We start from the raw sequence: 14,095 nt of genomic DNA, 5'->3' as shown, positions 1-14,095 counted from the left end.
ATATTTTCGGTACGTTTGTGTCGAATTCGAGCGGCAGGTCCTGTTGGTGCGTATCTCTTGTTTCAGGGTTGTTTATTGTTATCATACGCCAACTGATGGTATGGGGGAACGTACGTACGTCACGCGTCACAGAGACGAATGGCAAAACCCGGAAGAGAAATATATGACGACACCCAGGCACCATCTTTGCAAGGTCAATACTTTTTTGTAAATCTGGTTTTACACCTGTTTTTTCAAAAGGAATTTTATACTAAAAAGACTAGGTTTTCTACAAAATCTTCACTTGAGTCGACTAACTCGAGCTAAGGCCTCAAATTATCTGAAAATAAACTTGGAGTTACATTTTAGCACCGAACAAGGACTTTGTCCGATCACTTACATTGGAAGGATGTTATTGAACAGGAGGAATGATTACAGCAAGCAAAAACTGTTTCAATGTTCGTATGGGCACCTGATCATTGTTTTAAGACAGATGTGAAAAAATGTTAACCTATCCTTTAATCCCATGGGCTTGTTTACACCTGTTTTGCAGCTACTCTATAAACATTTCATTAGATGTTTCTTTGTTAATATTACTTTTGAAATTAATACATTTTTCTGAATGCATTTGTTTTTATACTAATACTTACAACAGAACAGTTGATGGCTGCATAAAATTTCTTAGCCTGGTGAACGGCCACCCCTTGATAGTTCCATTATTTGCTTTACAAAAATATGTTCAAAATTGCCTCATTATAATGACAAAAGTAGTGCTTTGTTTCTAAGAGTCTCTATTTCTTATCATTTCAGCTGCTGGAATGGATTTGTACATGACACTTGTTGGTCTGGTCTCTGCCTCAGCAATGTTTTCAAAAGAGGTTTAATATAAAATAGTTCATAACTGTTGCTCTTTCTGCTGAACCCATTGCAAAACATACATTACTACTGTATGTATAGCCACACATTTGTGGTTTCTAAATTATAAGATGTAAAACTACAATTTATTCTTACTCTTAATGTCCCTTGGGGCAAATACTTTATACAAATCTTAACAGGTAAAACAAAGCTTTATATGCTTTTGTAATATGAGTGCTTACATAAAGAAATATATATATTTTTAAAAATCTATTGTTATTTTATATATATTAAAATTTCAATATTGTGGCTGAAGTGAAATGTTTCAGTTGTGTAACAAAATATCTTTATTGTTTAGCATAATACAACAAATCAAGATGAACACAAATGAATCATTGGCCATTTGTCTTTATTCCTATGAAAACATGTAGTGATTGCTATACAAATGACCAAAAAACACTAAGGTTATAATGACCAAAAATTGTATCATAACATCAGTCTTTAGGTCAAACAGTTGACATTTGCCTGTTAAAACAAAACAGTTTACATAAGTAAACTTGATCTACATTATTTTAATAAAACAAAAGGCAAAGTAAAGGATAAAACAAAAGCCATAAATAAAATTACTGCAGATTTTATTTCACAGAAGTATGATTCAACTCTTCATTTTATGAACGCAACATCTGGGATCTTGCCTTCCGTCTGGAAAGAGAAGGGGGAAAAGCATTTTAGGTCCTTGCTATGAAAATGGCCACACCTTCAAGGAGATGCAGAATTGAAGTCATGTTACCTTTAACCGAGTGAAAATTTGTGCCGCTCTGTTGAAATCCCACTCATTGTCTTGCAGACACCTGCGACAGAGAAGTGAAATGAAGAGAAATGTTTAGATTAAATAAAGTGAATACATCATTGCCAACACTACATGCACAAAAAAACAAGACTTACTTTTGGGACCATTCCAGGTTCATGCCAGACTTCAGTGAGAAGGCCGTGAGCATCTCCTGCTGCGGTGCAGTGAGGGTGGGGACGGGGCTGGACGATGGAGTCGGGGCAGGAGCAACGAAGGCTCGGCGGATCTCCTCGGTTGTGGCCATCCGGATGAAAAGCTGGTCGTTCACGATGCACAAACTGTGGCACAGGAGGAACACAGTAGACAGACAATAAGATTTCAGGACTGTTTCCGATATTTCAGGAGAAGCCGAATGTCCATCCTCTTGGTTTATTTGCACAATTTATCTTTATGTTCAACCTGTCGCATACACTCAATTATTATTATTACCTAGCTCAAACCAATGTATTTACCTTCATCAACGTTTCAACATCCATTTTTTTCTTGAAAGTGTTTTTGAGAGGTGATTGATAGACTGCGTTAGCTTTATCTAGGTGTAACAAATAAACTGGAAACTTAAGTGCACTTTTGGTCAGTGTGTAAATCAAGCAACAGAATGAAAAACATTCAATTTGAATTATTTTTTTCTGAACACAAGTTCTGAAAAAAAAATCTAGGTGCCTGTATGTATGTTTTCATATAACCAGAAACTGAATTCAAGGCCAATTTAAAAACATTCTTCCAAAACAAGTCTTTCTATAACTGAATTATAACTAGTTGTATCAATATGGGCCACCAGGTGGCCTAGTGGTTAACGTCCAAATGAAAGCACATTTAAACTTGACTTTGCAGTCAAAAATAATGGTCAATGTGTTTTTTTAAAATGTATTCTGAATAGTTTTCTATTATTAAAAGGACGAAAAAAGGTCTTTGTGATTTGTGTGGGTATCAGTGATTTTAGAGCACAGAGCTGTTTATTCATGACTTATTTAACAGGATGTAAAGTAGAGAACAAAAGGATGTCTTTCCTCATGTCCAGTTCATTTTCATTTACTGTAACATTCACAACTGTCGTTACTAATTTAGTAACATTTCCCCTCCTCAGGGAAAATGTGAAGCAAGATCATACAAACCGTTGGGAGCTCACTAAACGTACCCAGTAGTCCCTGCTGGGACTGTGATGAACACTCGAGAGAAGGACATGGTGGACTCTCGGGATTTACCATCAACAGCAACTGAAAAACAGACACGACACAAATTAGTGACAAAATCAACACTTATTTTTGCAGATTAAAACTTAAAATCACAATGACCAAACAACTCACCTTCTTTGAAGACCCCGCTCACTGTGAATGATAGTAGTGTGTTCTGTAAAAAGAGAACATATTTGGAGAATTAATGCAGAGAAATGATTCACAGTGAGAGGAACAGGGTAATGTCACGTGCTGGCTGACAGAACAAACATGTACTCACGGTGTAGGTGTTTACATCGACAGTAAACGAGGCGATGTCATGCTGAGTTTTGGGCAACTCATTGAGGAAAGCCACCACGTTCAGTCGTGTGTGCTTCAGAAGCCGAAACCGCATTGCTAAAGGAGGCAAGATTTAGAGAGGGAAACGTCAGGAGGCATCACAAATCACAAAAATATTCAACCTTAACTATTTAGACACTATGACAAGTCAGTAAGTGTAAACTCACTGGAGTCTTTGAGCCTCTTCAGGTTTCGGCTGTCTTTATGATACTCTCCCAGACTGCTCCTGAAACCACAAGAGAGGGACAGATGGAATCAATGTGAATACAGCCGAGACTCAGAGAGGGAGCCGTCAGGAGTGGGATCACGGATAAAAGCAGCCAACAGTGGAAACACTGAAAAACTATACATCCCATTCCTTCACGTGCTCATCAGTGTTGTTACATTTATACAAAAGTGTGTTCTTACCTGGAGGGGTTCTGGGTAGAGTAAGGTGTTGTGAGGGACAACGATGCTCCATCGTGGTAAGCATCCAGGAGTGGCTGTCTGTCCCCCGAGTCGTATATACTGTAGTACCTGCAACACAGTCACATGTCACTCGAGTTAGTTTTTTTGTGTTTGACCCTGTGATTCTTTGTTGCCCACAAACCCTTTCTGGAAGTGACGATGTATAAAAAGCAGTACTGATTAATCAGTCACTGGTTGGGTCACATTACCAGTGCATTAAACCCTGGAGAACAGGCTCTGATCAACTGACTGTTGTGAGACAATTGTATAAAAGCCAGAAACTCACTGTTGCAAGAACCGAAGGATGAGAGCCTTGATTTCATCGGTGCCAAAACAGCTGCCCTGCATGTCAATTGAAAAAACATTTGTCAGGTACATAAGAGAGAGACAATAATTGTCTTGAGACAATGCAGCTTAAACTTACACTTCTGAAAATCAATAACTAAAGAATTTAACACTCCTGAATGAGACATACACCTGAAGACATCAATATGTTAGTTTGAGTGAGATGAGATAAAACAAGTAACCTTGCAGGGGGGGATAGTGGTGGGCGTCTCCACATCAAATCCAATGGGTGGGGGGAGGTCATGACCATCCTAAAAAGAAACAACACATGAGGGAAGATACATGAAAGAGAAATAGACACTGGCGGACCTTTCCGCTACTTTGCACTTATTTCTTTGGTGACTGAAAAGGATAAAAATGGTGGAACGTCAACAGATCCTTAAAAACGAGACATTTAGAATCCATGGCATTTTCACGTTGTTCGTATTTGTGATGCAATGTTTGATGCAACATTGACCAGTGTGATAACACCAATAGAAGGGAGGATGATTGCAAGGGGACGAAGAGGGGAAATAAACGCATTGACTTACCAGTTTGAGAAGCCGGGGAAACCTCTGCCGCACAGCACTGGTACAGGAAGAAAAATCAAGAGCAGGACAGTTATCATCACGAACCACCCCACACACCGATAAATCATGCTCATTACTGTAGATACCACTGTCAGTCACACCTGCTGACCCACTTAAGGTCATTTTGTGCCTTTGAGTTGATGTAATTCTAAGCGGCTATGCTGTCAATTACATTTGGGAGAATGCAGTCACGTATAGATACATGAAAATGGAGTGCAATTACAGTGCCGCAAGGGATTTAACCATCGTATACAAGTGAATCCACAAATGGACTATCATACACGCCCTTGTCTCCCTTCAGTTTCAAGCTTTGCCCTTGGACAATTCTCCCACCCCAAAGTGTACTTACCAGCAGGCATACTCACCCTCTCCCACAATATGGAGATATACACAGATCTGACATGGGGAAGCAACACAAGCACACTTTTCTAGGAGCACACACATACAAACATGCAGAGACCCTCGATCTACCAGACTGCGCTGGAAACCAGTAAACAAATCCATTTTGAATTAGTGAAATAAAGAGGTTATGCATGGCCGGGAGAGAGGTGGTTACTGCCAGTCTCGTGCTAATTTCCGCCCCAAAATTCTGTCCAAGATGCTGAAGAACAGACGAGTCAATGGCACCAAAAAATTCAAACACTAGCACAACTTGTCTAACATTCAGAAGAGGCACCTATCACTATCATCATGTGAGTGAGTCTGTCAGTGTCTGCGTCCATGATTATCAGCAAAGAAAGAGAAACCTGAGAACAAAGCTGAACAGAAAGGATAGCTGGCCTCAAAGTGAGCTGGATCCAGCAGTCCCACCACTCATCTTAGAGCTTTCCCCTGCTGCACAAGCAAAGCAGTTACCAGTTAAGTATCTCATAGCCACCATCAATTCTGAAGAGATGGGTCTTCATGCACCAGCAGAATCTGGACTTCATGTTGTAGACTGTTTATCTTAATTTGGGCCCAAGTATCTGGTTACAGAGGGACTGGGAGATTATTGAGCATACGACTTGAGTGATCATTCTCTACTCTCTCTCTGTAACATTTGAGCTTTTTTTGTACTGGTCACAGCCATCAGAAACTGGAAGAGGAAGTTTTTTCACTTTTGTTTTTCATTTGACTTATTTCAGTCAATACTGAACTTCAATTTCCAGTTCAGATATTTCCCTCAGAAGTTAGTTAAGGGTATTTGCCAAACTCTCCACTTCACTCACTGAGCAGCAGAGGCCTGTTTCAGGCCAAAGGGAACCAACTTAGTGGAAGAGACAGAGCGCCTTTTCTTTGGCTCATCACTGGTCATTAATAATGACAAGTATCCCCCTCCGCCTCAACCCAACGGCTGTTCCTGTTGTCCCGTCTTCTCAATTTCTTCTAGTCACGTTCTCAGTGAGTCGGAGCTCATGGGGACTGAGGCCGAGTAATCGTGACTGTGCCTGCCTTAGGTTGTCCCGGTGTTTCGAGGTGGGATCTTACCCGTCATGGGCTATCCAGCCTTCCATACTCGCCTGATACAGGGGGGCCGAGTGGGCATGGGTGCTACGAGGGGAGGGGAAATCATTGGCTGTGGATTTTCTTTGTTTCATCCAAACATTTGTCAAGACAACTGTAGATTGCCCTCTCTCCAATAAAGAACCTACACTGTTTTACAGTACTGCTCAAGACTTCGCTTCGGATTCATATTTCCAAAAGCAGTTCACAATAAATTGTGTTAGAGGGTTGTTATGCTGAATGTCTTCTTAAAAAAAGTGCTTCTTCTCAGAATTATATATCGTCAGCAGAGTGATGGTGTTTTATAGCGGTTTATGGGATAACTAATCAGGATGTCAGCAGGGGAGTGCTGGGTACAGCATCACTGAGAACCATAAAACAAATCAAAGCTTGAAAGGATGTCCCACAGAGAAGCTGAATAACTGGCAGAGAGAAGATGCCCCTTCCAACTGTGGAGAGTTTATGCAAGCTGAAAGGAAAACGATGTGGAACTGCATCATGGTTAGATGTCCACTCAGCAACTTTTGGATGTAAGAAACGTTTAGTTTGCAGTGTGAAAAGAAAATGTTAATCAAGTGGCAAGAAATGTGTAAGAAAAAAAAACTAAGAATAATTTGAACTAATTTCCAATGAATTAATGCGTTTCTTTTCCTCACACACAAAGACACACATGTTTGAAAAAATACAGGGTGTTAACGGTGAATATCAGCTGGCTCTGCTTGGTCCAAAAGTCCATCCTTGACAGCTGGGGAAGTGGTTTCAGTTATTGTACAGGCATCTTACACAAACAAACACACAGGCAGATCTTTGTTGATCTTCATTTGCAGCACACTGCTGCACTCTTGTCATACAGGAAAGACTCGTGGACACCCATACTTGCACACAAACAGTCACACCACTGTGTCCCCTCCATGAAATCTTCTCCCCCTCACCCCCCAAAAATCACTGACTGACCTGATGTATGAGGCCTGATCCTTGAAGAAGTCACACAGAGGGTTCCTGTTCAGCCACAGCTCCACCAGCTTCAGGCCTTTCACCTTGTCCAGCTCGCGGTCTGATTTCAGCTGGACGACCAAACAAAAACAGAACAGGTTGGTGTGAGGGGAGGATTTAAAAATAAAAATCAGGTTGAGAGGCCCTATTCATGCCTAGTTATTATTCTCTAGATCCACCGAGCATCCAGTTTCACCTCGTTGTGGGAAAGGTTGAGGGTCTTCAGATGAGGCACCTTGGTAACCAATTCACTGAGTTCATCCAGTTTGTGAATACGGTTGTTACTCAGGTTCAAACATGTCAGCTGGCAAGAGACAGAGAAACATGTAAGCACATTCAGTTTGACCCACCAGCAAATAGTTTGTTGCTTATTTTCCCACAAACAACATCAAAAACACCTGTTGTATTAATATTACCTCTGGAATGTTTTCTTCAATGATCTTGATGACAGCTTCCATGTTCGTCTTCCTATTCAAGATGACTTCAATGTTCTGGGACACCAGGTCTGTCACATAAAATATATTCAACATAACAAAATACTAAACAAATATGCCAAACTGAAAAAGGATTTAATGTCATTTTCAGTGACAGTAAAGTAACAAAATAAAGTTCTGTTTCATCACCAGATTGTCTGCCTCATCTATTGAATACTCAATGCAAAACAACATCACAGTGACCATTCACTTAGAATATATATAGACTAAAAATGAGAGAGTATAATTACCTGGGTCTGTTCGGATGTTGTTCAAGTCCAGTGCTTGCTGGGAGCCGTCGAAACGTTTTGCCATGCATTGCTGTGAAAGATAAACAGCAGCCAACGTGAGAGGCCTCATTCTAACGGCAAAGAAACTGTTGAAATTACTAGAAAATGACCTCCAATTCATTTTGATGGGGTTAAAAGGTAGAAAGAAAAGGGAATTCACTTTGAAAATATATGAATGGGAGTTGTCTCTTGGAAGTTAATTACCAAAACACAGATGAAAGTTTCATTTGAACCATAGCATTTGTGAATCTTTAACCATCTTCTCAAAATTTCATTATTGTCACAGCTAAATGAATGGTAAATGGTAAATGATCTCACTTATATAGCGCTTTTCAACCTTCACGGTTCCCAAAGCGCTTTACAGCTAAGTCTCATTCACCCATTCACTCACACATTCACACACCAATGTCGACCGAGCTGCCATGCAAGGTGCTGGTCTCCATCGGGAGCAACTTAGGGTTCAGTGTCTTGCTCAAGGACACTTCGACATGACGGGGGCAGCCGGGGATCGAACCCCCAACCCGCTCTAACCAGCTTCACCTCCCGTGCGACAGTGCTAACCACTGCGCCACCATGCCGCTGTGGGCGGCATGGTGGCGCAGCTCCAGTCAGCACAGCTCCAGTCAGACCCTTCAGATACTTTTATTACTTCCTCTCACTCACCTTCAGGTGCTCCAAGTGTTCAGGCTTCAGGTCAGAGAGCAGGAAGGATGGTGGAGCGCTGGGGTTGACATGCACTTCCACCTTGAAGAACCAAACATTATTTTAGAATGAGAGAGACTGGTAAATAGAGATATATACTGTACACATGTTGAGTTTCAGAAGTGTGATTTATGGTTGGCACTTATATAGAGGTCATGGTTGAAAAACTATTGTTTCCGTGACACTCTGTCAACATAGATGGAATAATAACTTAACGAAAGTGTAGCCTTTATCTGCAAGTGGCAAGTAACAGTGAAGCATGTTACGGTTATCTGACAATATATATGACAAGACTGATCATTAAGGATAGTACACTTTCTGCAGCAATAAGAGTGAGATTTTCATTTTTACCCCAACATACCTTATAGCCGTCTGTGTCTGTGATCTTGTGAGAACATTTGTGCAAAGCATTGGCAGCAGACGAATCATCCACATAGAAATGGACCCTGTTATGGTCAACATGGTACTGGACAGACAAGGAGAGAAAGAGAGGAATAATTAAACTTTATGAATACAAAGATGGCGTCCACAAACACTTTCCTTAAATTCTTCAGTTTATTGTCTAGATGAGGAACTGGAGATATTGTTTTTACCGACAGGCAAGAATTAAAAAAAAAAAAAAAAAAAAAAAAGGATCCACAAATAACTGATGGCATTTCTTTTAGATTCTATTTCTATTAAATCTATTAGTTTATAATTAGTAATTATAAGACTGCAGTGAACCTCACTTGTACAGGTGTGTAGGTAACTGAACAGATGTTTTGAAGAGCTGTCAATAACCATTTCTTGTCATATTTTCTTCCGTGTGGTATCTGTAACACAAGAAAGCAAGACATGATCTCCTTTAACAGGTTAAGAGGTAGAAGTATGGATGTCCTGTGGGGACTGTCCTGTACGCACCGTTACTTTGTACCAGCCTGACCGGTTCTTCCCTCCACCACTATTGCCTCCTCCACCTCTGTCTCCTCCTCTAAAGCCGCCTCCTCTACCTCCTCCCCCTTTGCCTTGTCGTCTGTCTCTGTCAAATCGTCCATCTCCTCCTTTCCGAAAAGGTCTTCCATATGGGTTGCTAAAGAAAGCAACAAACAAGTGTATTTATTGAAACAATCCTTTAGTCAGTGTCCAGCATAGGAGCATTTTAGGAACCTTTTTGGGAACTCTGGACAGGCACCCTAAACGTTTTAACACTGTGTATATACTTTACACTTCCTACCTCATAAAACATCAAAGTAAAGCTTTCTATCTCTTTTTCCTCATCTTTTATGACTGTTTTGCCACCTTTTATGGTGCATTTATGCCACCAACTGTTACTACCTCTGCAGTGCATCATGTCCTCCCAGTGTTTGTGGTGTCCTCATGCATGTGCTGGCAGAGCACCAGATATGAACATTAAGGGAAACTTTGCTTTATAGCTCCATTAGTGTCAAGAACTTCACAGTGTACAAATTTACACACACTGGGAGCTGATATTAATGTGCACCCGTCTAGAATTTGCTGGCCTTTTCTGTCCCATTATAATAACATAATTAGCAGCAGGCAGGGATCCCGAAAAAATAAAAAAGTATATTTGACATCTGTGTATAACATAGGAGTCACCAGTAAGTTCAAATAAAACAGCATTAAGATAACAGTGATAAAACAGTCAAACAAAGTTACCGAACTGAGATTTTACAGTTTCACTTTTGCTTGTTTCTCCTGAGGTACTTTTCGGGCGGGTAGATGACTTACACGGGTTTTCATAGTCTGCATGCAAACCAGGGTACGTTATGTGAAACTTGTTCTACTTTCTCTTCCTACTACTGACTATAGCATAGTTTAGGATGCACTTTCTGTGCTTGTTCAAATTAAAACAGCCTTGAAGCGAGTGAAACACATCCACATCAGATCAATGAAATCTTGCTGTCTGTGTGTTACTCGCCTTGCATAAAGAGAGAATACAAAAAAATAATTTTGTCTTTTCATTTCATTCTTGAAAGTTTCTTTTCGCTTATATTCTTAACACAATTTAAGAGTTTAACTACCAACAATGTGTTAAGCAACACACAGTCAGCCACACTTACAATCTGTGCTGGGAGCTGTTGTCCTGAGAGTTGTCACTCATAGTTACATCTCCATCAGCATCATCAAGCCTTGACCGTGGCCCAGGACCTCCAAAGCCTCCTGAGTGGCTTCCCCGTTGGCGGTCCCTGCGGGACCTGTCATACGACCGACCCTTGTGGGAGCCTCTGCCTTTACGGTTGCGAAACTGTGGTGCGGTTCTATCATCATGCTCTGAGAAAGAGAACAGCATTCAATAGTTTGACTTAAATATCACATCACAAACATACATGATCAAATAAAATACAGTAAATCCAACCAGTTATACAATACAATTGTGTATTAATTAATTAATTAATTGTGTATATAAAATATAAATCACAGGATTAGAGTAAAACATACCACATAATGTACAATGATTGATGAGACATTGGCAGTGAATGGATGAAACCACAATGGTGTACCTTATTGCTTGCAGTGTGAAGATAGACATATGTATACCAAAATGCACACATCTTGAATTACTTCAGTCTCAATGAATCCTAAGATGATGTTAATAAAACCTAATATTGCGTTACTAATGTCTTTCAAAATGTTTAACACATCACATTATTAAAAGGGCAATCATGCCAAGGCAGGGAACAAAACAACATGCTACAGGACTTTGCCTCATTGACCTCTGCAGTAACTGTCAAGACTAAAACCCATTCTCTGGTATTGTAGAGTTAATAATAATGAAAATAGTAACAACCAAGTACTGGGTAGATACTTTTGTCTAAAAAAACATAAGATCTCCAGGGGGGCCAATATACAAGATTACCTCCTAGAACAGTGAAACCAGTGCTTCTGACCTCTCTCCTCACCATAAAGTCCCCAGGTTCTGAAGAAAAACGGTACAAGTAGCACAAAACATGCGAGGTTAATGCTGTAGTGAACAGGGTTTCTTACCGTTATAGTAATGACCGCCGTCCGCCATATTTCTGAAACAGTGTTAGATAAAAAACAAAGCCCTGGGTGAAAACTAATATTTACAGAGCCTCGTTTCTCTCTTTCGCGAAATACAAAGGCTGGGCTGTGGAAGAATCTCCAACATCCCAAGTTGTTCAGATGAAACACAAAGGCGACCACGACGTGATCGAGTAGCTAGCTACTCTTTTACTAGCACGAAGCTTGGCTAGCTTCTCCAGCTTCTCCTACTACGCGTTGACGAGAAGAAACCGGAAATACAACTTTTACACACTTCCCCTTCCGAGTCAATGAAATGGCGCGGGAAATTGAAACAAAAAACTTTTGGGTCCGTGATCGAATACTAAAACATTACTTTACATAAACTAAACGCAAAATAATATATAAGTCTGTGTAAACCGGCGTAAGCGTTCACTTGATATCAGTGGTTAGCTAAACTTAGCATAGCTACTATAACCATGAACAACTATACCGCCCACGACGAGGCATAATGAGTGGATGTCTGACCACGTAGTTACTGGCCGATATTTAACACATGATATTTAAAAATGGTCCTCAGGTTGTATATTACAGCTGTCTTTAAACTTAGCCCAGGGCTCGTCCATTGGTCGTTATGGTGCTACTGAAGTGTAGCAACACAAAGTCAACTGAAAGACAAAAAACAAAACGTTAACGTTACAGCAGAGTAACGTTATTTAAAATACGAATGTTTTATTTTTTTGCTATGGACCCTCTTATGAGTCTGAAATAAAGTTTGATTTGAATGTCATTTATAGATTTATGATCTTGAATCTGAGCAGGTCAGTGTTTCTTCAGGATAATTTAGCATTAAGAATAGCATTATTTTGCTAATCACACAAGTCATATTTAAGTTAACAAAGAATGATATTCTATACACTACAAATAATAATTCATTTATATTCTCAAATATTTCATTTATATATCATTTTATTTAGTAAATTCCATATCCATGTATAAGATTACCAAATGTCAACCACTTTTTAAAATATTAATCTTTGAATTTGGAAATTACACTGAGTCTCATAACCTTTTAAATAATACATGCGCGTATATAATTAATCTGATTATTCAAATATATTTAAGTAAGATAACATTCCTTTTGCACTCGTGTTTATTTATTTTTGAATTTAGTTTTTTTCCCGTATTTTTTCCAATTCAACACTATCTGACAGGGAAATATGGTCAGACACAATGTGATGCAGGCAATTTGGGCTGATCAGCAACAAGGTGCATTATACCCCACTGTGATGAAGCTATTTAAGCTTTATTTACTTTTAAATATTTGACATTTAAACCACATCATCCCAACCAGACTTGTCCCCGTTATGTATAGGATATTTTCACACCCATAAGTACTCGACTTATCCTCCAGGAAAACCTGTTCAAACTGAGGCTATGAAGGTTGTTAACTTCAGTCAATGGAGCAAATTTACCTTGATTCACCACACGTGCCACCACAGCTAGGTTGGGGTAGCTTCTCTGACAGACTGTCACACGGTCCATCCAAACAAACTCTTCAACCTCAACCTTTGGGAAAACTCAGAACTTACTTTGTCGTTTAAAAAGTTCCAGATGTTCTGTAATCTGTGTAAATGTAAACAGAGTCAACTTTTTGTTTTTTTTACTTCACCAAATGAGCAGTAAATTGAGATTAGCTAGCTAGCGTTAGCTGTGAACATTAGCATGGCGGAGCATCCCGCTGGACACATCATGGTGGACTCACATACACTACAATATTTACCGATTAATTTATTTTACCGTAGTAATATTTCTCGTGATGATATGGGCGACAGCTGTCTCTCCCTACTGTCTGCTGTCTCGGCTGGTGTCAGTCAGGCTGTCCCGCTCATCTCACTTCAGCACGAACCACAACATGGCGCCACCTGACGGACAGTTTTCAACCAAGTAGACTGACCAGACTGGGATCAGGGTCAGGTAATCCACCTAGTTCAAACTAATGTCCATGAAATAAACCTGCTGAATTGTGTTGCAATATATTGAGAGGTGTGTGTAATATTTTTGGTCTACCCTAATTTGTATAAAATGGGTGGACAAGATATTAGAGACACCTGTTTGAAACACGTCAGCACTGCAAGCTACAGTCTCCGAAAATGACCTCAAAGTTGAATTAACACCTCCGTAAGACAGCAAATAGTAGGCTTACTGTCAACATATGGAAGTGTGTATATTGAATTTGTTAAGTTTATGTGAGTATTTGTGTTGTGGATATATGAAGACTGAGCAGACAGGCATTCATTGTTTATTTCACTTAGCTCAGACTGTTTAAGACAAGGAAAAGACAACATTTCATCATCATATGTAAATAATTAAAATCCCTGACGATAACATCACAACAAGTGTTGCATCAATATATCTTCAGCTGTATTTTAAAGTCTCTCTTTATGAGCATGGTTAGAATTTTTATGATAGACTTCAACCATATGTGCGTGCCTGTGTGTATGATTCATAAGTTTCTTGTCCTGCCGTATACAAAAAAGCTTAGCATGTGTTGCAATACAGATGAGAACTCTCTTTGCAGACCAACCCAACGAATACAAAAGTAAAAGAAGAGAAT

The 14,095-nt window shown here is 39.7% G+C and overlaps 1 protein-coding gene across 2 annotated transcripts; it reads right to left on the bottom strand.

The window, feature by feature from the left end:
* Positions 1–1,157: 1,157 nt before the first annotated feature.
* Positions 1,158–13,023, bottom strand: nxf1a (nuclear RNA export factor 1a). Of its 2 annotated transcripts, XM_070913076.1 has the most exons (22): positions 12,954–13,023; positions 11,354–11,413; positions 10,557–10,767; positions 9,397–9,565; positions 9,225–9,308; positions 8,858–8,962; positions 8,458–8,538; positions 7,756–7,825; positions 7,448–7,536; positions 7,228–7,335; positions 6,993–7,102; positions 4,518–4,554; positions 4,170–4,238; positions 3,929–3,984; positions 3,604–3,711; positions 3,363–3,421; positions 3,137–3,252; positions 2,989–3,031; positions 2,820–2,898; positions 1,780–1,962; positions 1,625–1,685; positions 1,158–1,536 (listed from the first exon to the last, which is right to left on the bottom strand). In XM_070913076.1, exons 1-22 carry the CDS (start codon positions 13,021–13,023, stop codon positions 1,498–1,500), a joined length of 2,007 nt encoding a protein of 668 aa, XP_070769177.1. In that variant the 3' UTR covers positions 1,158–1,497. The 2 variants fall into 2 exon arrangements, with proteins under 2 accessions (XP_070769177.1, XP_070769178.1); XM_070913077.1 differs by lacking the exons at positions 11,354–11,413; positions 12,954–13,023 and adding an exon at positions 11,482–11,707.
* Between the last annotated feature and the right edge of the window lie 1,072 nt (positions 13,024–14,095).

This window comes from Enoplosus armatus, chromosome 10, assembly GCF_043641665.1.
Source record: "Enoplosus armatus isolate fEnoArm2 chromosome 10, fEnoArm2.hap1, whole genome shotgun sequence".
Lineage (NCBI taxonomy): Eukaryota > Metazoa > Chordata > Actinopteri > Centrarchiformes > Enoplosidae > Enoplosus > Enoplosus armatus.
Note: the sequence above shows the minus strand (reverse complement) of the source record. Positions and strands in the feature narration are given on the sequence as shown.

Excerpts from the sequence above, each read along its gene's own strand:
- nxf1a (XM_070913076.1), bottom strand. The coding sequence starts at position 13,023 with ATGGACCGTGTGACAGTCTGTCAGAGAAGCTACCCCAACCTAGCTGTG. Across the intron at positions 8,963-9,224 it reads TTACCTACACACCTGTACAA|TACCATGTTGACCATAACAG; the intron begins GTGAGGTTCACT and ends TTGTCTGTCCAG. Across the intron at positions 3,985-4,169 it reads CCACTATCCCCCCCTGCAAG|GGCAGCTGTTTTGGCACCGA; the intron begins GTTACTTGTTTT and ends ATTGACATGCAG.